Below are 27,983 nucleotides of genomic sequence, written 5' to 3'. Positions count from 1 at the left end.
TCGATCCCAGGACCCTGAGATCACTGACCTGAGCCTAAGGCAGAAGGTTAACCAACCGAGCCACCCAGGCGACCCTAGGGTTGCTTCCTCTTACTTAAATCCTATTTTTAAACAAAGACACTAAATTTGAATCACCTCTTGAGAATTTAATTAATGTGCAAACATGTTTCAAGTCTACTCAAGTAAAACTGAGATCCTCCACTGTTGACAATGCCCACTCACCGGCTTAGTGATAAGGTCCAGCCTTTAAGGCATCTGGGTGAATTCAAATTCATATCCTAGGAGGACTGTAAACTGACATGCCAAAGATTCATGAATTAAGAATCAACTCTATACCAGCAAATGTTAAGGGTCTACTGAATTTAAGAACCCACTGCACACAAAGCCCTGCAGAAGAGGTCCCAAGGAAGAATGGCCAGAATAAGCTGCATGAGTGAGGAGAGCCCCATGAACAGAATCAACAATCGTCTGAAGCGATGGGAGGAACCCACGTGAGCAAGTGTGCCCACCAGTAGGCTCCAACCACAAAGGCTTCCTGAAACTCATGAATTATGAGAAGAGAAGGTTAGAGAAATACAAAGATATACATACATACATTAAAAAAAGATATGTTGTTGGGGTGGGGGTGGGGTCCTTACCAGTGATCCATGCATTTATTCCCAGTGACACCTTCAGTGCCAGAACATGACAGGTGCTTGGTAAAGACTCACTGAACTAAACTGTTAATGTTTCTGGGAAAGAGTGGGATGTCCTTGGCTGGACCTCAGCTCTAATTGTTGCCTTGACATCTTTTAGCTATGTGACCTTGTGCAAGTTACCAGCTACTCTTGTGGTAAAAATTAAATTTGATAGTTACGAGGAAGTATATCCTTAAAATGTCAGCTTCCTCTCCTGCCCTGAACCCCCCTCCCCCATTCCCTTTCTGGTTGTAGAAATACTATACTGGCTGCTGATGTCTGTTAGAGCAGTAAGTTAGCTTAGGACTTTTGATTCAGGGAACTGAGTTCACAGAAAACCAAATGAAACAACAATTTAACAATTCAGGAGACCACTTATTTTCTCTTGCTGCTTCTAGGCAGAGCTGCCTTTTTCAAATTTCATTATCCATATGAGATAATCATTCTTCCTCCACCTACCCCCTTGGGAGAACCATTCTTGTCAGTCTCTCCAAGACAGACCTGCCACACCATGTCTTAGGTATGGAAAAGGACCCATGTATAATCAAACTGTTCTGCCTTATATAAGCCTTCTTTTGCTTCCTCCTAACTGAAACAGAAGTCTGCCTTGCATGGTATACACTGACCGAGGCCTGATTCATTTACTGACAGATCATGTTTATCTATTGACTTTGTTATTCCTAAAATGTGGGACCTCACTTGAAAATACGTTAGTTTCCTCCTTGTAAACATCTAATTTGTTGGGTACGATTTTAGCTACAGCTTCAGCTTTAAGTCCAGCAGGCCCTGTAGACGCTGGCAGTTGCCTCTAGAGTGAAGAAACAGTGTTTCTTTTCACTAAGACAAGGAAATAAGGATTTTACCAGGTATCAGTTTTAGCTATTACATAGACATCAAAGCATGCTAATCATTTCCACTGACTTATTCCTTATAAGAATGACACATAATTAACCTTTCTCATTTAGGATGGTCTGGAAACACTATGAAGCTTTTTATGTCCTATCGTCACCCCCAAGAAAGTTCTCAGACAGATATGTGACTGCACAGTATGGCTGGATATACCGTCTGGCCATCAGGAGGCTGATATAAAATATTAACACTTAAAAATAAGAAATAGGTTAGAGCTACCACACAGCAATCAGGTTCCTGGATGGGAAAAGGTAGATTCCACTGTGTTTTCGAGAGGCCTAAATCAATTTCTCCACAGAGGACAGCATGCCGAGAAAGGTACTGCTAAGGGTGCTCAAGCCTGTGCCTGCCGTACCAGTTCTGTCCCTCCAGGCATACTGTAGGAGACAGCTCCCATAGACAGCCCCGTAGAAACTGATGAAGGACACTCATTTCCACCTGCTGGGAGCAACTGAAAGCAGGTATCACAGTCTGCTGTTTATCATTTTTTAAGGCATGTTAAGATTTGCGTTATCAGGGCGCCTGGGTGGCTCAGTGGGTTAAGCCTCTGCCTTCAGCTAGGGTCATGGTCCTGGGGTCTTGGGATCGAGTCCCACATGGGGTTCTCTGCTCAGTGGGGAGCCTGCTTTCCCCTCTCTCTCTTCCTGCCTCTCTGCCTATTTGGGATCTTTGTCAAATAAATAAATAAAATCTTAAAAAAAAAAAAAGATTTGCATTATCAATTGATTTTGGGGTGAACTTTAACTAAACAAAGTCTAGGTGATGAGTGATCCAGGAGACATGAGGGGAGATGATGTCCCTAGATCCAGATATCCAAGAAAGAAGGACTTCCCGCTAATCCTTGATCTCTCCTCACTACTTCAGACATTCCTCCCTCTCCTCCTGCTTTTACCTGACCTTTGGAGCTATCTGGACTCCCTGTTTTTCGTTTTCTGTTTTTTTTTTTTTTTAATTTTTTTTTATTGCTTTCAAGGGCTACCTTAGCTATGTCCTGGGAAGGTCAACCCAACTAATTAGAGGAGAGCATATAAACCTTATGAACTGAGATGTGGATACAGTAGAGGCAGCATATTAGCATAACACAGTATCATTCCAAAGAAAAAAAACAACTGGGATTTCTCAAGGTGATGGTATTCTCACTATAACAGCAATTAGCTTAAGAGGAGTGCTCCTATAGGCTGAAAGTATACATGACATGGGGCACGTGGAGGCTCAGTTAAGCAGCCCATTCGATCTCAGGGTTGTGAGGCTGACCCCTGTGCTGGGCTCCACACTGGGTATGGAGCCTGCTTAAAATTCTCTCTCCTTTCCCCCGTGCCATGCCCCCCACTTCCCTCTCTAAAAACAACAACAACAAAACACACAGGACTTAGGGTACAATTTCCCAGCTTCTAATAAAAACCTTTTCAGATCATACATTCTCGTTTTTTCATTGGTGGAGTATCTCTAGAAACTATTATTTTGTTTGGCCTCTTGATATTCTAGATAATCTGGTGTTTGATGAAAAAACACTGGTTAGATTTAGGGAGAGAAAAGTTTGGGTTTTTTGGTTCTTGGGTAAAAGGAGCAGAGCTGCTGAACTGGTGAAGACTTCACTTCAATCTTCCCTTTTCATCTTGCTGTCGATCAAACTAAAGCACAGTTCACCGTTATCCTGACACTGCTTCTCATTCTAAAAAGCTGCTTGCCATCCCTGCAGGGAGACTACTGAGTGAGTGTGGAGAGAGGGAGACAAGACAGAGTGGGAGTCTGCCTAAGTGGTCTCAGGGGAACAGCAAGCCAGGAAGTGACATCATAAAAGGTAAGCAGAACACAGGCTGGGGAAATGAACACTGAAGGTTTTCCAAGAGAAGATTCCAAGAAGTCAGCCTATTGGGCAGCAAATAAGGAGAAGCCCTACAACACAGGGCTCGGGGATGCTAGCCAAATCTAGGATCTGGAAGCTAGGAATGTGAGTTCTTCTTACCTATGTTCTGGCAATAGCCCTATCTTTCTCTTTTATTTGTTTTTATTTCTAAAAAAGATTTTATTTATTTATTTATGAGAGAGAGGGCAGGGGGAGCAGACGGGAGAGGGACAAGCAGATTGTGTACTGAGTACAGAGCCCAGCGTGGAGCTTGATCTCAGGACCCCGAGATCATGACCTGAGCAGAAATCAGGAGTCGGACCGTTAACCACCCAGGTGCCCCCATGGGCTCTCGCTTTTATTTTTACTTACTTATTTATTTATTTTTAAAGATTTTATTTATTTAGTTGACACAGAGATCACAAGTAGGCAGAGAAGCAGACAGAGAGAGAGGAGGAAGCAGGCTCCCTGCTGAGCAGAGAGCTCGATCCCAGGACCCTGAGATCATGACCTGAGCCAAAGGCAGAGGCTTAATTCACTGAGCCACCCAGGTGCCCCAGGCTCTCGCTTTTAAAAAACAACAGTTACTCTTAGTCTACTCTTTCGATAGGGTCTGAAGAGCTCATCTGTACATGATGACATCATATATTTTAGAGAAGGCATGAGTATTCTACCCTATTTGCAATTAACACACGTGTTATGTTAGGTGCTCTAGTCAGGAAGCCGTAGAAGGCATTTCTCTAAGTGTTTTAGTTAAAGATTGTTCCTCTACCTTCTACTGAAGACGAATGATGGAGAAACTCTTCGGTGCATCTGATGAGATAAAAACTGTTCACAGAAGGAATTAATTTCACAGCTTTTTAGGGCCCAACTGGGGCACTAGGTATTGTGAATGAGACCCTGGAGGGGTAAAGACTAAGAGCTGTTCAGAAACCACTAGGAACACAGAAAACAGAGATAAAAAGAATGATCAGCTACATAGACCATAGTTTTAAAAAGTGCTCCAAAACCAAGAAGTGGGCTCTCTCCTTTCATGACTCTTGAAATTCTCCCATAATAATTTCATTGGTTGGGACCTGTTTCTGATCAAAGAACAGACTGAAGATCGTCATTAATTCAGACGGCAATCCTGGAAAGGGACGGGAACCAGGCTGGTTTTGATTTGTGAAATGTGTAGGGCTCTCAGAACACCAGAGCCTGGCTTAGAAAAATCCCCACAAAAGCTTTTAACTTGAAAGTTATCAGGAGTTCAGGAAGGCACGTAATTAAAACCAAACTCTTCCGACCAAGTTTAAAATAAAATTGTGGCTCTGGAAAGCTGGGCCCAAGGGAAAGGAATGAGACTAAGTCACATGTCTTCTGCCAAGACTGAAAGGGGTTTAACTTATGTTCCTTTGGAGTTAGGGCCTGACCCCACAGTGATGGGAAAAAATCTCCTATTTACATTTTGCCTGAAAGGGACGAAGCAGAAAGAACATTTTATATCATGTTTTCGTGCACTAGCAGAGCCAGGGGAAACAGTTTGAGCTATTCTGGGATGGCCTACAGAGGACCAGCCTTCCCTTCAGTGTTCTCAGATTAATGACTGATGATGAACGAGTCAAGGATGGGAGTGTGGTTGCAACATGGACCTTTCGGATTTGTAGAGCTACTGCAAAGCTACTCAATATCGGAGCTAATTGACAAGTAATAGAATTCTATAACTTCTTGAGCTTAAGAATCATTCTGGTTTCCTACATATGTCTCAGACAAAGTTTTCCTAGCTTTCTACCTTAAGGGAAGAATACTCTTTACAACTCAAACAGATGGGACTTGAGTAACTTGAAAGGAGAGGTTCCCGGTCTAGCTTGAAAGGGATCTTTCTGAATCTATATTGTTCTAATAATAAACTTGGGGATCCTGCACAATTTGGAATAATACAGGGGGGGTGGAGAAGAACTTTCAAGACTTACACAAAGGTGTGACAGGAAAGGATAGTGATGATGAGGCCTATATCACGTTTTTTCTCCACATCTAAAAATTTAGTATTTCCTTAATATCATTTAAAAAAATCTTACTTGTATTAGCTTTCTATTGCTGCTGTGACAAACTGTAACAAAGTGTAGTGCCCTCAACACATCCATTTATTATCTCACAGTTTTTGCAGGTCAGAAGTCCAGCATAGGTCTACGGGGTTCCCTGTTTACGTTCTCACCGGGCAGAAATCAAGGTGTCTACTGGCTGGGCTCCTAGCTGGAGGCTCTGGGGGAAGAATCTGCTTTTAAGATCATTCATGGTGTTGGCAGAATCCAGTTTCTTGTGGCTGAAGGTCTTAGATCTCCATTGCCTTGCTGGCTGTCCGCTGGAGGCCGCTCACCGCTCCTACAGGTGTCTACATTCCTTCCCGCAAGGCCTCTTCTATCTTCAAGCCAACAACAGCAGACTGAGTCCTTTTCACACTTCAAATTTCTGTGGCTTCCCCTCTGTCATCAGCCAAGAAAGCTCTCTACTTTTAAGGGATCATGTGATTAGATCAGGCCCACCCAGAAAAATCCCCCCGTCTTAAGGGGAATTGTGCCACATGACATAATCAGAGAACTGTCTCATCATATTTCTGAGCTTTGGAGATTAGGCCAGGACATCTCTGCGGAGCCATTTTAGAATTCTAACTAGCACAAGGATCCCTCTTTAAAAAACACATGGTCTAGGGGCACCTGGGTGGCTCAGTGGGTTAAACCTCTGCCTTCGGCTCAGGTCATGATCTCAGGGTCCTGGGATGGAGCTCCGCACTGGGCTCTCTGCTGAGCAGGGAGCCTACTTCCCCTCTCCCTCTGCCTGCCTCTCTGCCTACCTGTGATCTCTGTCAAATAAATAAATAAAATCTTAAAAAAAAAAACAACAAAAAATGAAAACATGTGGTCTAGTTTATAACTTCCTCAAAATAAGAAATATCAATAGTACATATGGCCAATCAGCTGCAGTTAGGTGATTATATGCGTTCAGAATGACGAGAACGTGGTCTTGCACTGGGGAGAAGCACGTGTCCATGCAAGCAGGTGCTGTGTGTGAGAGTGTACGTCCAAGTAAAATTTAGCTTTTAGAAGGATTAAATTACATATAACTTTATTATATTATACTCCTTGATTTGTCTTTCCCAATTATTTAATACCCATGGAACATAAGCAAGAAAAGTCAAGAAATACAGTATTTAATGTTCAGTTTATATCATAAATATTTCTTTTTTTTCAAGTTTTCAGAGTGAATGCACTTAAGTGGAGGGAAAGGAAGAAGCAGACTCCCTGGCGCAGGGCTTGTTGCCCTGGGCGTATGCTCTCTCTCAAATAAATAAATAAATAAAATCTTAAAAAAAAAAAAAAAAAGGCTCTGCAGTAGATGCTGTTACTGATCACCACTAACACCTATTTTAGGCATTAACTTACCTCTCCATTCCCAAAGCCTGGGAAAAGACGGATTTTTTTTTCTTAACATGGTAAATGTCCTTGTATAACAAACAGCCTGCTTGAGCAGCAGTTATTTTAGATTTAGACAGCTACGATCAAATCAAAACCTTTGCAAGGGGGTTAGTGAGGCTCTCCAGACCTCACATTTCAAGAGAAAATAACCACTTGGGAACCTAAATAACATAAGGTAAACGTTTTTACTTCTAAGAAGGTCCCACATAAGATCAGGCACTTTCTTTGCTCTTAGTCTTTTCTCTTTCTGTCCCCACAGAAGCCAAAATATTAACTCATGTATCTTGGAGCTACCGATGCACTATCCAACTGCAATGAGCAGGTATCTGAATTGCCCCAGGAAGGCCTATTGTTGGTCTTCATTTCAGAAATAGGGTTTTCTAGTATGTGGCCTTTGACTCCTTTCCAGGTGTGCAAATAGGATAGGAACAGAGAGACCAGATCTTAATTAGGCAGCAGTGTTCATTCCTTGTATGTATATTAAATGCCTTTGTGTGCCCAGCTCTGTGAGTGATATTTGGAGGAAAAAATAGGTATGTGCGGAATCTAAGACATGGTTCTCTAATGTCAAAGAGCTCTTCTTTAGGAAGGAAAGATAAGTATATTCATAAAACAATGAGAGAGTGATGCAAGAAACTGATCAGATACTAGATTTTCTGCTATGTACAGCAAATAAAAAAGTAGCCAGAAAAGAGAGAGACTAATACCAACTACAGATTTTCCATAAAATTTCATGGAAAGAACAGGCCTAATGGGTTCATCAGTCTGGAGTTTGAAACTAGGTAGTCATGAAGAAAGACACTATCATGAGTGACTTGTAAGAAGTCTGGCACAAGTTGGGACCTTATTGGGGCCGTAGTTATCCCTAAGTGCTACTGGAAGCTCTAAAAGATAAAAGATAACTCAAGCTTTTTTTTTTTTTTCCTTTGCATTCTTTCACTAAATTTAATTCCACTGAATTTGATTCTTCCACTAGAAACGTTTTATACCCCCCCCCCCCCATATAGACCTTAGGTATTAGATGCCTAAGATTCTTTGGATTTAGGGGGCTAAGTTTTTCTCCCCAAACAAAACAGGTAATTCAGAATGAAGAAATTTGGGAGAGGGGAAGTATTTGCAGTCTGATTTTTGGCAGGAGAAGGGTCCCTCAGATAAGAAAAGCTTCAATAACTCAGGCTCTTCAAATTCAGAACTTGTTAACAAGTCCTGAATTTAAGCGTATCTTTGTACCATCTTTTACTTATTTACTTATGGGTGGGGAAGGGCAGAGGGAGAGGGAGAGAATCTTAGGCAGGCTCTACACCCAGCACAGAGCCCAATGCTGGGCTCAGTCTCAAAATCCTGAGATTATGACCCGAGCCAAAATCAAGAATAAGATGCTTAACCAACTGAGCCACCCAGGTGCCCCTTGTCCACTGGTTTAAAAATTAATTTATAAAGCAAATTATAGTAGCATAAGCAAAAGAAGAGAAATAACCTTATTAAAGGATCTACTTTTGAGTACTGAGAGCTTTAGCATAATTACTTATATACAATTAATACACTCACTAAAAAGTCTAGATTACTACCTTTAAGGGTACAGCAGATCTTCACTCCTTGGCAACAGTTCATCACAGATACTTACAAATAATAAAACTACCTATTTTGAGATGATGCAAAATTCTGACTTTTGACTAATTTAGATTTTTTTCTTCCTAAATTATTCAGTAAAGATTTTGTTTCTTTTATAAGGTTTAGTGATGACTGTCTCTTTTCAAAATAGGTTCAGTAGGCAGGGATACTAACTGTAATTCGGGAGTTGTCTACTGGAGACTGCAGTCTCACTGGCCTGGCTAGATGGCTTAATGGTTAAGCACTCCAGCACTTTCTTGTTAGGTGGTCTTAGCTAATTATTTAACTTCTCTCTGCCTCAATGTCCTCATCTCTACAGCAGGGGAAATACCCAGTGTATAATGTTATCAAAAACACTAAATGAGGGGCGCCTGGGTGGCTCAGTGGGTTAAGCCGCTGCCTTCGGCTCAGGTCATGATCTCAGGGTCCTGGGATCGAGCCCCGCATCGGGCTCTCTGCTCAGCAGGGAGCCTGCTTCCCTCTCTCTCTACCTACCTCTCTGCCTACTTGTGATCTCTCTCTGTCAAAAAAAAAAAAAAACACAAAAAAAAACCAAACAAACCACACACACACTAAATGAGACAATAAATCTAAGTGCTTGGGACTGTACCTGGCATACAGCGAATGTTCTATAAATGTGAGCTACTGATATTACCACAATTTCTGTTTTTTAATTCTCTCTTCCACTCCAGTTTGGTCCTTTGGCTCTGCCAATGCCTCTTGGTGGCAAGAGTAAAAAGCTCAAACAAATTCCTTGGCACACAAGTAAAGGGTTTTGATTATTTGTAGATTTTGATAATCCAGGCTAATTCCTACTTACCCTTTCTAACCTACAGACATTTAAGGTCATTATTTTACTGTCTGGAGACTTATACTCTCTCCCAGATAACCAACCACATGAAGTCAACAAACACAAAGGTGGGAAGAGTCCTGTATGAAAATGTTGCTTTCATAATGAACCATAAAGGCCAGCCTTACTTTTAGTATCATCATCTAATCACCGCACCCGCAGAACTCCCAGATTGTGTAACCAAAGACGATGGGCTGTGATAAGAATTAATGCCCCAGTTGTGGATAACCGCCACTCACTGCATAATAAACAGGTTAAGAACAGAAACAAAAAGGGGCTGAAAAAGAACAAAAGGGGATGAAAGCCAACTCCAGTTGCTTCCCTTGGGTCTTCTGACAATAATTAGTTGTCTGTTCACACAAATATTATGACTGAGAAAGAGAAGTGAAAAACAAAGCTGAATAAAATGAGCACTTTTTCAAATTTGAAAAACAACCCCAGGTTGCACAGCTGATTATGTACAGAAAATAAAATGAGAACCCTAAACTCTTAACTGACCCTAAACTGACCTCCTAAATTTCTGGATTCTTTGGGAACTAAAGCTTATCACCGTTAACAGAGGTGACTATAATACCTCCAAACAAACAATATATAAGATCTTCTGCTTTCTGTGCAGTAACTGAATAGCAAAAACGACGGGAAGAAGCCACACGTTGCTACTACCTCCCCCACCTCAAGGTTTTATTCTCAGCTCCCTTCTTCTGTTGTATCTACGCCTCAGACAAGCTTACCACTCCCATAGCTTAATCATAAATATCAGTGTTTTCAGCCCATACTTTTCTCCTGAGCTTTAGACCAAATTCTTCCTGGATACCACTACCTGGATGTTCCAAACCTCTAACATATCCAAAAGTGAAATCTTTTCCCTCACTTCATGCCCTTTTCCCCCTCCCCTGTATGCCAACTAAGTTTTGTCATGCCATCTTCTACTGAGTCACCTAGACCAGAGACCTGGGCGTCATCCTGGACTCCGCCTTCTCACAAGTTCATCCTTAGCCCTATTCTATCAATTCCCAAGTCTTGTCAGTTCTACCTTCTAAACAGCTGAATGCTTCTCTGTTCTGCCTGGAGAATGTCTCTGTTCAGGACCTTATCAATTCTCACCTGGAGTATAGCATTCGGGGCAACGGACTTAACCTCTAGACTCCCCCTGCTTCAATCCTGCCTCCACAGATGCCAGAAATCTCTCAAATAAGCAATTCTGATCACAGCAACTTTACAATCCTTCATCTACAGGATAACTCCCCAAATCCTCAGAATGACATATTAAGCCCCATATGACCTGGCTCCTGCTATGTCTCCAGTTTCATTTCCTATTATACTCTTAAATATATCTTTTGTTCTAGCCACACTGATCTGCAGCTCTCAAAATAACCCTATACTTTCTCATACATATTTTTCCCACTTTTGTAATGTAATTTCCTCCTCCTTTAATCACCTATCTTCTATTGTTCTTTAAATATCTGGCTAATGCATTTACAATTGACTGATCTCTTAAAACAAAAACACCTTGTAGTTGATTTTCTTTTTCATCTCCCTAGTTAGACTGTTAATTCTCTGAAGACAGGGATGTATCTATCATTTCTGAATTCCATTGTCCAGCATAGGGCTTTTGCATAGCAGATGCTCCAGGAATGTTAATGGTGAGAAGACTGGAAATAGAGTAGGTGGCCTTGATAAACATTTATCATGGAAACAGAAAATTGGAGGGCCAAGGGTAGGGCACGGCTTGCCTCTCTGTGTTGTCACATGGAAACTCCACAAAAGGAACTGATGCTTTCAAAACTCCCAGTCTCTCTGGTCGAAAAACCATGACTTCAGATGCCATCTCATACAGCCTTTTTTTTTTTTTTAAAGATTTTATTTATTTATTTGACAGAGATCACAAGTAGGCAGAGAGGCAGGCAGAGAGAGAGGGGGGAAGCAGGCTCCCTACTGAGCAGAGAGCCTGATGTGGGGCTCGATCACAGGACCCTGGGATCATGACCTGAGCCGAAGGCAGAGGCTTTAACCCACTGAGCCACCCAGGCGCCACATCATCTCATGCAGCTTTATGTAGAACACGGGTTAACGAGTCCAGCACCCAAGATTCCAAATGGGGAATCTGCTTTTGTTTCTACAGGTTCTACTACTCTTGCTTAGGAGGGTCCTTGGGTTATAGAATTACTGCCATTGACTTTTCTGAGTGGAATTAAAAAAGAAAACAGATACGCTAGTGGTTTTCATTAGGAAAAAAAATGGTTCACAGATTGCATCCTTCATTAGCCTTCTTCACCCAGACAAATGTTTCTCATTCCATGACAATGGATTATAAAGCAAAGTGAAGTATGAATTCCAGATTGGTAGTGCCCAGATGCAGAATGAGAGGTAGAAAGAACAGGATAATACACTAAAAAACTGTTTGGTGTTTGCCACAGGAGAGCAGAAAGTACATGCAAAGAATGACTATCAATAATGAATGGTCTGGAAGGCTAAGAGGCTGAGGGGAGGCTGTTAACCTGAGAGGTCTGTAAAAGCAGCGATCCTTTATCACTCACTTGTTTACCAAATGTTCTCTGATTAGTCTGTAGAACTGGTTATAAAACAAAACAAACTGGCTAACTGTTCCCTTTATTTATATTAATGGCTGGGGTGACAAATGTTATGAAAAATCTCTACATTTTCAGTTGAGATATAAATCCTAAAGGAGTAACAATCCAGATTAAATGGGAAAAATGCTACAGATCTTGCTTTATAGATGCAGGCCCAATCCTATTATCATAAATACCAAGCAATTCAATGAAAATCTGTCTAATTAAAAGATTCCCAGGGTTCAGCTGATGACCTACTTACTTCAAGAATGTTCCATATAATAAGTAAATATCAACTAAGCCCTACAATGTGGACATTCTTAGTATTTTATTATCTTTGGATATACCTATATTGAAAACTATGTTGTTAAATTAGCAAATAATAATTTGAGACCATTGACCAATGATTGATTACCTGGCTCTTGTTTTCAAGATGATTTAGAACTGCTAAGCCATTTAAATTGACTAATTTCTAAGTTAATAGAATTTATATACTTGAGAACTGATAATATAAATGGTGAGGAAAAAGCAAGAGCTAGAGGTGTTTAATGTATTTATAGTTCAGAATTATTTTTTTTCAATTGTTGGGAAATTACATCAAAAGGAAGTTTTGTTTTTGTTTTTTAAAGATTTTATTTATTTATTTGACAGACAGAGATCACAAGTAGGCAGAGAGGCAGGCAGAGAAAGAGGGGGAAGCAGGCTCCCTACTGAGCAGAGAGCCTGATGTGGGGCTCGATCCCAGGACCCTGAGATCATGACCTGAGCTGAAGGCAGAGGCTTAACCCACTGAGCCACCGGGGCAGCCCAAAAGGAAGTTTACTAATTGTGTGAACCCAGCACCTCACGTAGTTGTTTCAGGGTGTGAGAACAGAGGCTAAGCCTTCAAATTCTCATACATAAATCATTGGTGTGGTTTGCATTAGAAATTTGAGTGAATTGGGGCGCCTGGGTAGCTCAGTCGGTTAAGTGTCTGCCTTCCACTTAGGTCATGATCCCAGGATGCTGGGACTGAGCTCCACATCAGACTCCCTGCTCAGCCAGGAGTCTGCTTCTCCTTTTCCCTCTGCCTCTCCCCTGAGCTTGTGCTCTCTCTCTCTCACCCTTTCTCAAATAAATAAAATCTTTTTTAAAAAATAAGAAGACTATTCTCAATGGTATGCTCTTAATATTGCTTTGGTCTCTGTTGACCCTGAAGAGTGAAATTATTTTTTTTTAAACAAGTCTTTGGGCTTTCACACTAGTTCAACATCTCTTTTGTCTCTAAAATTTGTGGAGCTCCCTGAATAACAGATCTACTCATCTCTGATTTTTTTACTCAGGTAAAACAGAACAACTTCCAGACTGACTCAGATATCTTTTCTTTTCTTTGTTTCAATATTTTATTTATTAGAGAGACAAAGAGGGAGAGCACAAGCAGGGGAGGGAGACAGAGGCAGAGGGAGAAGCAGGCCTCCACAAGGGCCTCAATCCCAGGACACAAGTCATTTTAGAGCGCGGTGGGGATACTAAAAGAATGGATGATGGATATTTTTGTTATGGAAAGAGAGGGGTGTATTTTTAAAAACCATGTTTGACAGTGTAATTTTGTGTTCAGAGAATGAAAAATATTATTTTCGAAATACAAATTAGAGGAAGTAAAATCTTAGCTGGTAAGACACATACTCTCTTCCATATGCAAGTGACTTTCATTAGGGAGAATACTAGTTCTTTAATCTCTAGGCCAGCATTACATTTTTTTCTTAAAGATTTTATTTATTTATTTGACAGAGACACAGTGAGAGACACAGTAAGAGAAAGAACACAAGTAGAGGGGTGCGAAAGGGAGAAGCAGACTTCCTGCTGAGCAGGGAGCCTGATGCGGGGCTCCATCCCAGGATGCTGGGATCATGACCTGAGCCGAAGACAGACACTTAATCGACTGAGCCACCTAGGTGCCCCCATTATTACATTTTTATACTATTAAAAAGGGTCCTAGTTTGCCAAGTACAGAAACACAGAATTATGTCATATTAAAAGTATCAGAAGCTGATGAGAGTTGAAAAGTAAAGGTATGATGAGAGAGTTTCAGTTTTCTAGTACTGAGAAATCATCCTGTTGTTTGTTTTCTCGAGTTAAAATTCATACCTGTTTGAGTTACAGTTTACAGTTTGCCCAAGCTGCTGCTAGAACATCTGGCTAAGAGCAAGGGGTCCAAAACATGTTCCCCTGTGAATAGCCATTATTTAAAAATTCCCTTTGAGAGCATGTTCCGTATATGAAAGTATTTAGTATTTAGCCTGTTTAGCAATAATAAAAAAACAACCATAAATATTTATATGCTGGCTCAAAATTTCAATCGTTTCGAAAAATGCTGGCTTCTTTGTGCAAGTTTTAGCAGAAAACCAAAGGTACACCAGTTTGCATGGGGAGAACAAGAGGTGTTCCAATCTTAACTCTGAAGATGCACACAGACATGTCCTTGCGTCCTTACTCAAGTATTTCTGCCTCTAAGAGAAACATGAAGACCTGTAGCCCACACGGTCTCAGGCTCTGTGGGATCCATGTTTCCATATGCTCTGACTAGGATTCGAGAATCAGGCGTGGGAAAATCAGTAGAGCCTGTCAATTCCCTCCGTTGGTCTACAGATACCGCCTTCCTCCTTCCTGCAATTTCAGTTTCCTGGGTCCTCATTATGCCTGAATTTTGGATTCCCACAGCTATCCAAGCTTTTAACTGTCCTCTTTGACTCTAGAATGTCCTTAACCTTCCAATATACTTGGTATGAAACCAGTGTTGTGGATAAATATGGGTTTTGAGGCCAGAGAGACCACGCTCTGCTGCTTACTAGCTGAGTGATGTGGGGAAGCCACTTCTCTTCCATGTATCTCAGTCTCCTCACATGTAAAATGGTGAGAGCAACACTCACCTTTCAGGGTGGCTAGGGGTGAAACGCGGTAATGATGGTGTAGCAGCAGCCAGTGCAGTAACTGGGCATCAGAACGCAAATGAGCGCAACATGGCCACCACAACACTAGTCATTAAAGAGCACCACATACAGAGTGAGAGGCGCGATGGTCACAGCATTCAAAACCAGTTAGCATCCTAGTTAGTTAGGACGTGAGAGTAAACTAGGCTACAGGGGACTTGTAGGAGATAAATCCTGGTTTTGTAACCCATTCAGCCTCCAAATTAGTCTTGCATATCCTTCACAATCTCAGACAGTAAAGACACAAGCAATGTAATAGAACATGAATGATATACAAAAATCAACAGTCTCCAGAGTAGAGCCCAAGGCTGTGTGGACCTAGAAGCTGGTCACAGTAAGTAGATGCTATTATGGGAATCCACTGACCACTAACACTGGGACGTGGTCTCTTATTAAGGCCATCCATGTGCTGGTTTCCTGTAAATCCAAATTTTCAAATTCCGTCCCATGGTGACCTCTGTCTAAAAAGTCAGGGAATGGGGGTGGGGGGATGATGCAAAGAGGCTGGAAACGGTGGATGGCAGCTGTGAGGACTAAGACAAGAAGAAAGTAGTACTTAACTGTGAAGAAGAAATGGGTTCAAAGAGAAAAGGAAAAGGCACGTGTGTCGCCAAACAGATTTTGCTGAGTGCTCTGGGAACTGTGGTTACAGCAGTGAACAAATGTTAACGATGGGTTCTTTACACCAGTTTGGTAAGAGGGACAGGAACAAAGGGACACACTACTGAAGTAAAAGTGCTCCATTTTGTGGACCTCAGCTGGAGGCCACCAAAAAGTACCCAACAGCTGTTGAGGGGAAAGCATTCTGTGGCTGCTGTTGCTTCTTTTTAAATAACTGTATGTTTATAGTCCCTTTTATTTTTAATTAATATTAATTGAGAGAAAGAGAGAGGGAGAATGTATGTGTGTACAGGGGGCAGGGCACAGGGAGAAGGAGAGAGAACCCCAAGTAGGTTCCATGCTCAGTAAGGAGCCCAACGCAAGGCTCTATCCCACGACACTGAGACCATGACCTGAGCTGAAACCAAGAGTTGGACACTCAACCAGCTGAGCCCCCGTGGTGCCCCACACTTTGTGGCTTCCTAGAAAGGAAAGGCAGCAGCCTATGGAACTCTCCCAGAACTCAACAGGGGTGACATATACCCTGGAGCCTCCCTCTCCTCTCACAGAAAGAAGTCATGAATGAAAGAGCTTTGTAACAATCCTTTTGGTATTCCGATAACTAAACATCCCAAGCTGATGTCCTAGACCAACATGTCACACACCAAATGCCACTCCACAGTAATGTATCCCATGAGAAAGACACTGAAAATGAATATAAAACAACTCAGAAATGCAGCAGTCAATTCTGGTTTCTCGCAGATATTTCCCTCACAGCTCCCCAAATAAGGAAGCTGTGACCATCATGCTTGTTATTCTGTATATGCAGTAGAGCACAATCTTGTTCCCTAGAAGGAACTGCTACCTTGCCTACTACCTAATATGCCCATCGGGCTTCTCATCGCTTGCTATTGGTAACAGTCCTCGCTTTGGTCAGTTTCCTATGGAGGCAGACACTAAATCAGACGCAAATTGCTTCCACAGAAATATGCACTTGAGAAAAAACTCAAGTGGATCTGCCTAGGACATTACAATCACCTCCCTACAGCTGGTTGTCAATAGCTAGGAGTTCTTTCTTTGCCTTTATAAGCAGGAAATCTCCTGTTGGTGACTGAGGAGTAAGAAAGACTCCAAGTGTCCATAATTCCTTGCTCTGTTTTGTTTTTTCTCTCTATCACTCAACGGACACATAAAACAGGCAAGGGCATATTCTCTCTCACATTCACGAGGAACTTGCACACAACTGAAGTTTAATGTATATAGTTTCATGACCATTTGGGAGCTTTTTCTCTAGAAGTATAGTATTGACCCACAAAAAAACAGGAAAGGGAGCAACTAAAAATAGCCACAGAAATTAAGAAATGTGTGTAAGATACAGTGACAAGGACTCTAAAATCTGTCAGACAGCTTACCAACTGATGGTTGAAAGCTAAAAGACAGAAACTGTAGTCTGACATAGTTAAATCTGCTTTTACTTAAGACTACAGTAAGTATTGTGAACCATAACCTCCTGCAGAAAAGCATACACGGTCTTTACTTGCAAATTTTCTTTTTTTCCTCTACCGATTCCCATATGCTCTGAAATGCCTTTGCTCTAAACTTAACTCCCCAAGTTACACACACATTCTCCACCTTTGACACAACTAGGAACATATGTAAATAAAATGCTGCTTACTCGGAGCGTCTTGGCAGTCGGGGAGGGAGAGGCTGGGGGAGAATCAGACTGAGATTTCCTATTCCGAGTGAATTCTTTACTTCGGGTATATAAAGAGGACATGGTTCCTCAGGATGGAGACAGATACTCAACCGCTGGATTCTTCACGTAACGCTGGGAAACTGGCCCTGCAGGTTACCCTCCCAGAATCTCTCCTTTTGATTTGATGCGAGAAGACTTTGGATAGAACTAAATAAAGGATAAAAGCCACCCTGTAAATTATAGTCTTGCGCTCTGAACCAGTCCACAGTTAAACAGAGTCTGAGAGGCGTGTTCCATCAATATTTTCAGTCCAGCTTCAACCACAAGTGCTCGGGACTGGTAGCTTACGATGGAGAGTACTGCGCTGAGCCACACCTTTTCTGCCTAGATCGAGTCCTTGATTCTCCCAAAAGGACACTTCTTGGTGAGACTTGCTCCCCAATAAAACCTGACTCTAGTTTCCCGATGACACCGGATTAAATCCCAGAGGAAAGACGACCTTGGATCCTGCCGGAGGCGAGCCTGGGACGAACTACCGTCACTTTATCCAGAGGGAAGAAAGAGAAATCCTCTGGAAATCATGCTGTCTTTCCTTAGCTTGACTCCACTGGGCTGGAAGGGGTTTAGAACTGCCGTGATAATTCAGATTAAACAACTTAAAAAAACAAAAAACAAAAAACAAAACAAATAAGGAACCAAGAGTTTATGAGAAGGAAGCAATCGGAGGAAGTCAAGTTTCCCGAAGTCCTCCCAGATGAAGCTGCTTTTACATATAAACACTCACAGTCATACACACATCTTTTCCCCTCCCCTCTTCTATTTTCTGACATTCCAAATCCCTATTCGCTCAGCAAGGAATGCTGGAGAAGAGCCAAGGGCAAAGATTCACTTTCAACTCAGAATTCGGGTTGCCACTTGCAGGAGGAAAAGAAAGCCTGCCAGCTTCTAGGAATAAAGAGAGGCTCTTTGGGGACATGCTCAGGAGCGAACCCCACCAAACCTTCTGGTACCACTGTTTCAGTAAGAGTGAGCCGCCGTTTCAACGCTGATTTCTCCGAACAGTGAGTTAAATATGAGAATGGGGACTTTTCAACTTCTGGATCTCTTCAGTAACAAAGCCCTGACAGACACATCAGTCAGAGCACCTTCAGGCCCTTTATGTTTCACTTTAATGACATATCGTTCTGGCTGCACAAGGAAGCCCAGCAAACTGAAACTCTGGCCCACTGCAAAGGAAGCTCTCTGTACAGCAGAGACTTTAATGCCTGAGTCTCTGAGTATTCAGCTTACCAGAGTTTTCCAAAATGCCGCAATCAGGGAAGAACAAGACAGGAAAGGGGCTCAGGTAAGGGGAAAGAAAGGGTCAGAAATGAAGAGAGAAAGCAGAGACAGGAGCGGAAATGCAAGACTACAGGACTGAGTTATCCACAAGCACAACCAAGAGTTAAAAAGAAAGGAATTTATTTTCTTAGTGTTGAAGGTTCTTGGATTTGGCCTTGAAACATCTCAAATTTAATCTTTTGCACTCTGTTGTCATCACTGCCCTATCCAACAGTTCTAGGCCAAATGCTTTCTAAGCCAGTGGATTTAGCCCCAAAGTGACAACTCACTTCTCTCTGGGCTCTTGGAAACTCTATCCTGCCCTTCCTTTTCCTACACGAAATTTATACTTTTTCCTTCAAATCTTCCCAGCATGCCATTCTTTTTCCCTCTAATTATCTTGACATTTTCCTTATTCTTATGACAAATTTTGTGAAATTAAATGAAGGGAAGTGATCAGCTACTTGGGGGTTGGTCTGAGGAATACAGGTTGATAAGGGTTTATTAGGAGAGGTCTTAATTCATTCCCAATCTAAAAAAACTTAAGCAGACTAATTAATTTTACCACAAACCAGAACTATACTGTGTCTGAAAGGCCAATTATCTTGGGAATTCAGATCTATGAATCTTACATTTTAGATCCTACTTATACAATTAATCTCATCTGATAAGAGTGAGTTTTCCTCTATTACATCTCTTCACTTAGAAAAGAAATATTGATGTAAACCTAAATAGTAACAGTCTCATAACAAGCATGATTGTCTAGGGAAAGATTAGGAGAGATACTTTTTCACTTGGAAGAATGAAAGTCATCAGGTTACATTATTCCTCAAAGACATGGCAAGGGGCGCCTGGGTGGCTTAGTGGGTTAAAGCCTCTGACCTCGGCTCAGGTCATTCATTATCCCAGGGTCCTGGGATAGAGCCCCACACCAGGCTTGGGCTCTCTGCTCAGCAGGGTTCCTGTTTCCCTTCTCTCTCTGCCTGCCTCTCTGCCTACTTGTTTTTTTTTTTTTTTTTTAAGATTTTATTTATTTATTTGACACAGAGAGAGATCACAAGTAGGCAGAGAGGCAGGCTGAGAGAGAGAGTGAGAGAGAGAGAGAGAGAGAGAGAAGCAGGCTCCCCACTGAGCAGAGAGCCCGATTCGGGGCTTGATCCCAGGACCCTGGGATTACGACCTGAGCTGAAGGCAGAGGCTTTAACCCACCGAGCCACCCAGGTGCCTCTCTCTGCCTACTTGTGATCTCCGTCTGTCAAATAAATAAATAAAATCTTAAAAAAGAAAGAAAGAAAGAAAGACATGGCAAGAATAAGTCTGATCAGTCAGTTTCTTTCTTTTTTTTTTTTTAAAGATTTTTTATTTATTCATTTGACAGAAAGATCACAAGTAAGCAGAGAGGCAGACAGAGAGAGAGGAAGGGAAGCAGGCTCCCTGCTGAGCAGAGAGCCCGATGCGGGACTCGATTCCAGGACCCTGAGATCATGACTTGAGCCGAAGGCAGCGGCTCAACCCACTGAGCCACCCAGGCGCCCCCTGATCAGTCACTTTCTGACCTGTTTCTGTAAGGTTTATACAGTGATTTCATTACTCCTTGGCAACTAAACAGGAAATGTAAAAGCCTATTACTCCCAACTATTATTCCTGTCTCTTTTTCTTTCTTTCTTGTATCAGCTTCTAGGCAGTGGTAAACTCTTTTATATTTTAAAGTGTTTTGGGGTACCTGGGTGGCTCAGTTGGTTCGGCGTCTGACTTCAGCATGGGTCATGATCTCCGAGTTCTGGGATCAATCCCCGAAAAGGGATCCCTGTTCAGTGGAAAGCCTGCTTCTCCCTCTCCTGCAGCCCCTTCCCCCCACTCATGCTCTCTTGTTCACTCTCTGTCTCTCAAATAAAAACATAAAATCTTAGGGGAAAAAAGTGTTTTAACGTACGTTATCTCACCTGATCTTCTCAACACCAAGAGGCAATAACCTGGTCTAGCTAGGGGACTGGCTTTATACAGGAGGGTTGAACAAATAAACAAACATATTAAGGCTAATGGGTGCTAGGTTTCTCAATGTTGGCGAAGGCAGGTATAAAAGAAAAGGGAAACCTAGGATAAACCTTGTGATACACAGGATTGAAGGTATTGGTGTGAACAAGTGATCTGCAATATATACAGACATAAACAACGAAAGATGTAAGAATGTGGGGCACCTGGGTGGCTCAGTGGGTTAAGCCTCTGCCTTCGGCTCAGGTCATCATCTCAGGGTCCCGGGATCAAGCCCCACATCGAGCTCTCTGCTCAGCAGAGAACCTGCTTCCCTCCCTCTCTCTGCCTGCCTCTCTGCCTACCTGTGATCTCTCTCCTTCTGTCAAATAAATAAATAAAATCTTAAAAAAATACGCAAGGATGTGTGTGTGCACATGTGTCTAAGTAAATACATCTATATGTGTATTTCCTTCCTCTGTGCACTGAGACATGTGGGAAGACCGACACTCTAGCAGCATTTTGCACATCTAGTGCCCAGATTGTTGTTTCTACATGCCATTCTCCATTAGGAACGGGGCTCCCTGGAGAAATAACTAATTCCAGAGTTGGGGCAGGGATAGAAAATGAGCCTGGGTCTCTTGTGTCGGAAAGTAAGGAAGCACTTTACAATAATGGGAACATGACAAAAGGACACAGAGACCTGCTTTAAAAGCCAAACCTGGGGGCACCTGGGTGGCTCCGTCGTTAAGCATATGCCTTCAGCTCAGGTTATGATCCCAGGATCCGGGGATCGAGCCCCACATTGGGCTCCCTCCTAGGCAGGAAGCCTGTTTCTCTCTCTCCTACTCTCCCTGCTTGTGTTCCTGCTCTCTCTCTCTCTCTTTCAAGAAAATAAAAATCTTTAAAAAAAAGCCAAACCTGAAACCATCTGAGCATCAAAATAAATATAATAGTGAGAAATTACAACCCACTGAATAAAATAAGAACCCATAAGCACACATTAATATAAATAAATGAATGATAAAAAGAAATGAGGACAGAAAGTTCTTCCTTACAATAGAATGCCTACTAATAAATGGAGAAGAAGTAATGAAATTAGAAAAATGACCATTTTGCAAAATCAATCCAAGAAAGGAACATAGTGGATACCAAAGATAGATAGATAAATACAGGATGAGGAACTAGATTTTACACAATCTCACAGTATTGCCTTATAAAATATTTATTAATCACAAAGGAGGAAAAGGGAGCTTTACTGTGGAGAAACCTAGCGGACACTACCTTAATCAGGTGACCAAAGCTCAGCACTACCAGTAATTGGACAAATTGTTAGAACACAATGAGCAAAGGATCACTTTTGCGACACTGTAAAAAAGGCATAAATTGGGTATACTTATGAGGAACCACTGGGCCCAAATTGAGGGACATACATGACAGGCCTGTTATATTAAAAGATACCAAGGTTGGGGCGCCTGGGTGGTTCAGTCAAGAGTCTGCCTTCAGGGTCCTGGGATCACACCCCTGCGTGGTACTTCCCACTCAGCAGGAAGACTGCTTCTCCCTCTCCCTTTCCCCCTGCTTGTGTGCTTTCTCTTTCTGTCAAATAAATAAATAAAATCTTGAAAACAAAGCAAAACACCAAAAACAACATCATGAAAGGCAAGGGAAGGATCAAACTAGAGAGACATGACAATCAGGTCTAATGTGAGATCTTGTACTGGATCCTTTTGCTACAAAGAACATCATTGGGACAAGTGGAAAAATTTGAATGTGGTCTCCGGGTGAAGAATATATAAAGGTTTTGGACTATTTTTTTTTAAAAAGATTTTATTTATTTGAGAGAGAGAGAGAGAGAGAGCGAACGAGAAAGCACAAGAGGGGGAGGAGCAGAGGGACAAGCAGACTCCAGGCTGAGCAGGGAGCCTGACACAGGGCTCCTTCCCAGGATCACGACTGAACTGAAGTCAGACGCTTAATTGACCAAGCCAGCCAGATGCCCCTGTACTATTCTTTCTTTCTTTTATTTTTTAAAGGATTTTATTTATTTACTTGACAGAGAGATCACAAGTAGGCAGAGAGGCAGTCAGAGAGAGAGGGGGAAGCAGGCTCCCTGCCAAGCAGAGCGCCCAATGCGGGGCTCAATCCCAGGACCCCAAGATTACGACCTGAACCAAAGGCAGAGGCTCAACCCACTGAGCCACCCTGGCACCCCGCCCCTATATTATTCTTAAAATATTTCCGTAAGTTTGAAATTGTTTCAAAATAAAAAGTTAAAAAATACCCACCCAGTTCTGTCGTATTATAAAGGTGGGAAATGGGGGCAAATGAGGTAACGTCTTTTAACTCCAGAGAACTTTCAAAACATAGTCTCTCATTACAGATATAATTAAGATTTTGCATTCACCAAAGAACTGGATTTGTTAATAGCAGTAAGCAATCACTTGGGCTAAAGCACAATGAACTAGGTGACCATGAATCAACTTAGTGGTTCACAAACCAGATCAATAAAAAGTGAAACAGAGGGTGCCTGGGTGGCTCAGTGGGCTAAGGCCTCTGCCTTTGGCTTGGGTTGTGATCCCAGGGTTCTGGGATCGAGCCCCACATCAGGCTCTCTGCTCAGTAGGGAGCCTGCTTCCCTTCCTCTCTCTCTGCCTGCCTCTCTGCCTACTTGTGATCTCTGCCTGTCAAATAAATAAATAAAATCTAAAAAAAAAAAAACAACAGTGAAACAGAATAGCAAATTCCAGAGTATATTACACATGAAGTAAGGGTATGCTTTCATGGAACCATTGTTTCTGTTAGACACAATACATCTATATGTATCCTGGGTCATAGTGTAAAATGGATTTCTTACTGTGGGTCATGGTCAAAAAGTCTGAAAGCACAGAACAAAGAGCCAGTACAAGTCTTTCACTGGGAAGAAGCCAAAGAGTAGTTTCTATTCTGGCCTGATAGGACTCTCATTGTTGAGTTATCAAATTGGCAAAAGATATGTGCTTCGAACTCAATTTGACCCAATATTATATTGCTTGATCAGTAAAATCTGAAAATACTACAAGAAGTCACTATTTATTAAATAAAATTTTCTTTTTTGGTGGGATTTGGTGGACAAACACCAGAGAATGATTTTATTATGGTTGATAAATTTCCCAGAAACATCTCTAGTGTCAGACTCAGAGTTTCACCTTACAAACACTAAGACTACCCAAATGCACCCTGCAAATCCTCTGTGTGGTCTAAGCCACGAATGGAGATTCCTTGAATGTCACTGAAGGGTTTTAACTAGAGGAACCAGTACACCCCTGATTATCATCTCAAACAGGTATGCTTGGAATTCCAACTCTTTTTTTTTTTTTCCTAGTTGAAGAACACGGATCCCCCTTTTCCCCAATAAACTCATAATTCAAGATCAACAGTGTTCATTACCATATGAACAAGGAGACTGTAGTTAGAATTTGTAAGCATATTACATTTTGGGTATTAAACATGGTATTATTAAGTTCACAGGAAAAAAAACATTTTAGATACTCTGCTTGCTGTATTTGTTCTTCCACACTGACTAGGAGCCTGTAGAAGGGGTCCTGATGCTTACCCAGGACAGATTAAAAATATATATTTAAAAAAAAAACTTGGGCGCCTGGGTGGCTCAGTGGGTTAAGCCGCTGCCTTCGGCTCAGGTCATGATCTCAGGGTACTGGGATCGAGTCCCGCATCGGGCTCTCTGCTCAGCAGGGAGCCTGCTTCCCTCTCTCTCTCTCTCTCTCTCTCTCTCTCTGCCTGCCTCTCCATCTACTTGTGATTTCTCTCTGTCAAATAAATAAATAAAATCTTAAAAAAAAAAAAAACTTAATCTGGTAAAGATTTGAATAGGGCAAGGACTAGGAGTATATAAGGACAGAGAGAATGTGAAGACACAAGTGAGATAATAGCCAGCTAGAAAGAACATAAATTGCTCTTTGGTTCAGAGCCAAACTAGTTTTTTTTTTTTTTTTACAGATTTATTTACTTAACAGAGAATGAGAAATCACCTGTAGGCAGAGAGAGATGGGTAAGCAGGCTTCCTATAGAGCAGAGAGCCCAATGTGGGGCTCGATCCCAGGACCCTGAGATCATGACCTGAGCCAAAGGCAGAGGCTTAACCTACTGAGCCACCCAGGTGCCCCCCAAACTAGTTTTTTAAAATTCCTGAGGGCACAGTAGACAAATGTAAACGGATGTGAATTGGAAAGGCATGGATACACCTGCAGAATTATGTTCAACTATGAACTGCTTAAAGTAAACCTCATAATTCTTTTTTTTTTTAAGATTTTATTTATTTATTTGATAGACAGTGATCACAAGTAGGTAGGGTAGCAGGCAGAGAGAGAGGAGGAAGCAGGCTGAGCAGAGAGCCTATGCGGGACTCGATCCCAGGACCCTGGGATCACGACCTGAGCTGAAGGCAGAGGCTTTAACCCACCGAGCCACCCAGAAGCCCCTAAACTTCATAATTCTATTAGATTGTAAAACCCACAGAGGCTTTATTTTATCATTGTCTAGGTCACAGAAAAACTAATCTCTTAGAATTAGTCACTTTTAAAATGAAAATGATCTCAGAGTGGTTTCACAATCTCAAATGGTCCCTATCTATACCTTCCAAACTCTTGTTAAAAAAAGGAAATACAGTAACAGAATTAAGTTCTGAAGTGCTTCTGGCAAAGGGGATCAGAAAAGACCTATTAGCACTTGTGAATGTTAGATTTGAGTCTGAACTATGAGATGTTTAAGTCAATAAATAAATGTTGTCTGACTATAGTCAGAAACATCAGGCCTAGATTTTACTGATGGGGTCCCACACCTGAAACTCAATCATCTAGAACTTTAATCTCTAAAATTCTATTTTTCATAGTGCCAAAAGAATCCTTTCCCATCACCATTTCATCAGATCTAGCAAAAGTAGGGGGCGCCTGGGTGGCTTAGTCAGTTAAGTGTCTGCCTTTGGCTCAGGTAATAATCCCAGGGTCCTGGGATTGAGCCCCGAGGCAGGCTCCCTGCTCTGCAGGGAGTCTGCTTTTCTCTCTCCCTCTGCCCCTCCCCCGGCTTGTGATCTCTCCCTCTCTCTCAAATAAATAAAATCTTAAAAAAAAAAAAATGCATAGGAAAGTTCCTCTTGGAAGGTAAGCCTGGCTTCCAAACCACAAGGTCTTCAAAGCTTAAAGGACATTGTTAAATTGGCAGACATTACCTAGTCTTCCAAAAAAATTTTTATGCTGCTTTTGGCAAATCAATTTTTTTTTTGGTAGCTTAGTTTATAAACTTCTAAGTAGCCACAATATACAGTATTTCATTTATTTATTTTTTTTAAAAGATTTTATTTATTTAACAGAGAGAGAGATCACAAGTAGGCAGAGAGGCAGGCAGAGAGAGAGGGGGAGGTAGGCTCCCCGCAGAGCAGAGCGCCCAATGCGGGGCTCAATCCCAGGACCCTGAGATCATGACCTGAGTTGAAGGCAGAGGCTTTAACCCACTGAGCCACCCAGGTGACCATTATACAGTATTTTAGTTTAGATTTAGGGAAGAAGGTAATGAGTCAAATATTAACAATTAAGAACTATAAATAGTTTAAGATCCCTGTTCCTCCTTTTGGAACTAAGAGTTTAAAATAGAGCAATCATTTTCAGCCCCATTTATGAATATAAGGGCCAAAGAAAATATTTTATTTATTTACTTACTTATTTTTTAAAGATTTTATTTATTTATTTATTTGTCAGAGAGGGAGAGAGAGAGGGCACAAGCAGGGGGATTGGCAGGCAGAGGAGAAGCAGGCTCCCCACTGAGCAGGGAGCCTGATGCAGGACTCCATCCCAATCATGACCTGAGCAGAACATAGACACTTAACCGATTTAGCTACCCTGGTGTCCTGAAAAAAATTTTTTTTTAAGATTTTACTTATTCATTTGACAGAGAGAGATCACAAGTAGGCAGAGAGGCAGGCAGAGAGAGAGAGAGAGAGGGAAGCAGGCTCCCTGCTGAGCAGAGAGCCCGATGCGGGACTCGATTCCAGGACCCTGAGATCATGACCTGAGCCGAAGGCAGCGGCTTAACCCACTGAGCCACCCAGGTGCCCCTGAAAACATTTTTATTTTTAATCATCAACTGATACTTTTCTTCCACTAATCTATCTAATACTATTAAGTACTTACTCCATGCAAGGTATTATTAGGGTTATATAAAGTTCTTTAAGACATGACTGTTGTCTTCAAAGAGATTATAGGAAATCTCAAAATTTACATAACGACAAAGTGAGGACCCATACTGCTAAATTAATAATTAGCACCACACTGAGATATCACCTCGCACTAGTCAGAATGGCTATTATAGAAAAAACAAGAAATAACAAGTGTTGGGACATCTGGGTGGTTCAGTGGGTTAAAGCCTCTGCCTTCGGCTCAGGTCATGGTGCCAGGGTCCTGGGATCGAGCCCCACATCAGGCTCTCTGCTCAGTGGGGAGCCTGCTTCCTCCTCTCTCTCTGCCTGCCTCTCTGCCTACTTGTGATCTCTGTCTGTCAAGTCAAATAAATAAATAAAACCTAAAAAAAAAAAAAAGAAATAACAAGTGTTGGTGAGAACGTGAAGAAACGGGAACCCTCATGCCTGTTGGTGGGAATGTAAACTAGTACAGCTACTGTGGAAAACACTATAAAGGTTTCTCAAAAACCTAAAAATAAAAATACTATATGCCATAAAAAAGAATGAACTCGTCATTTGTTATAACATGGATGGACCTAGAGGGTATTATGCTTAGTGAAATAAGTCAGATATAGAAAGACAAATACTGTACGATTTCACTTACATGTGGAATTTAAAAAACACAAAAACAAAAAACAGAACAGATTTATAAATACAGAGAACAAAATGACAGTTGCCAGAAGAGGAGGGTTGGAGGGTAGCCAAAACAGGTGAAAGGGATTAAGAGATACGAACTTCCAGTTATGAAATAAACAAGTCACTGAGATGAAAAGTACAGCATCAGGCGTGTAGTCAGTAATACTGTAATAACTTTGTATGGTGACAGATGGTGACTATTCACTGTGGCATGGCCTGATGTATTGTCAAATCGCTATGCTGTACATCAGAAACTAATATAACACTGTAGGTGAACTATACTTCAATTAAAAAAAAAAAAAAAAAAAGAATTGTAAAGGGCACCTGGGTGGCTCAGTGGGTTAAGAGACTGACTCTTGGTTTTGGCCAAGGTCAGGACCTCAGGATCCTGAGATCGAGCCCTGCATCAGGCTCTGCACTCAGAAGAGTTTGTTTTTTTCTCTCTCTCTCTCTCTTTTTTTGTCTCTTCTTCTCCCTCTGCCCCTCCCTCGATCTGGCACTCTCAAAATAAATAAATATTTAGAAAAAAAAAACAACTGTAAACATAAAAAACAAAAGTCAAAAAACCCAATCAGGCCCTACTCTTCCGTGTGATCTCAGTGTAATATCTAACTTCACACTAAACAAAGAAGCTGTTTCTGAAG

The 27,983-nt window shown here is 41.7% G+C and overlaps 1 protein-coding gene and 1 long non-coding RNA gene across 13 annotated transcripts in view; one reads left to right on the top strand and one right to left on the bottom strand.

The window, feature by feature from the left end:
* The window catches only part of PPP1R12B (protein phosphatase 1 regulatory subunit 12B), a 220,127-nt gene that overhangs the window by 28,629 nt on the left and 163,515 nt on the right, over positions 1–27,983 (bottom strand). The window contains exon 1 of one of the 12 annotated variants that reach the window (XM_082701995.1): positions 17,160–17,953. The exons of the other annotated variants lie outside the window; for them this stretch is intronic. Coding sequence (XP_082558121.1) covers positions 17,160–17,261 — 102 coding nt within the window. The 5' untranslated portion in view covers positions 17,262–17,953. Of the gene's footprint in view, positions 1–17,159; positions 17,954–27,983 lie in introns of those variants that run through there. 12 annotated transcript variants of the gene reach the window in all.
* On the top strand, positions 610–6,791 carry LOC309849446. Its single transcript, XR_014303705.1, has 2 exons — positions 610–3,537; positions 6,662–6,791. It is a non-coding gene; the product is annotated as an uncharacterized lncRNA (long non-coding RNA).

The sequence above is a fragment of the Mustela nivalis genome (genome assembly GCF_964662115.1).
Source record: "Mustela nivalis genome assembly, chromosome: 16".
Lineage (NCBI taxonomy): Eukaryota > Metazoa > Chordata > Mammalia > Carnivora > Mustelidae > Mustela > Mustela nivalis.
The sequence above is the reverse complement of the archived record's forward strand: the minus strand, read 5'-3'. Positions and strand labels throughout refer to the sequence as shown.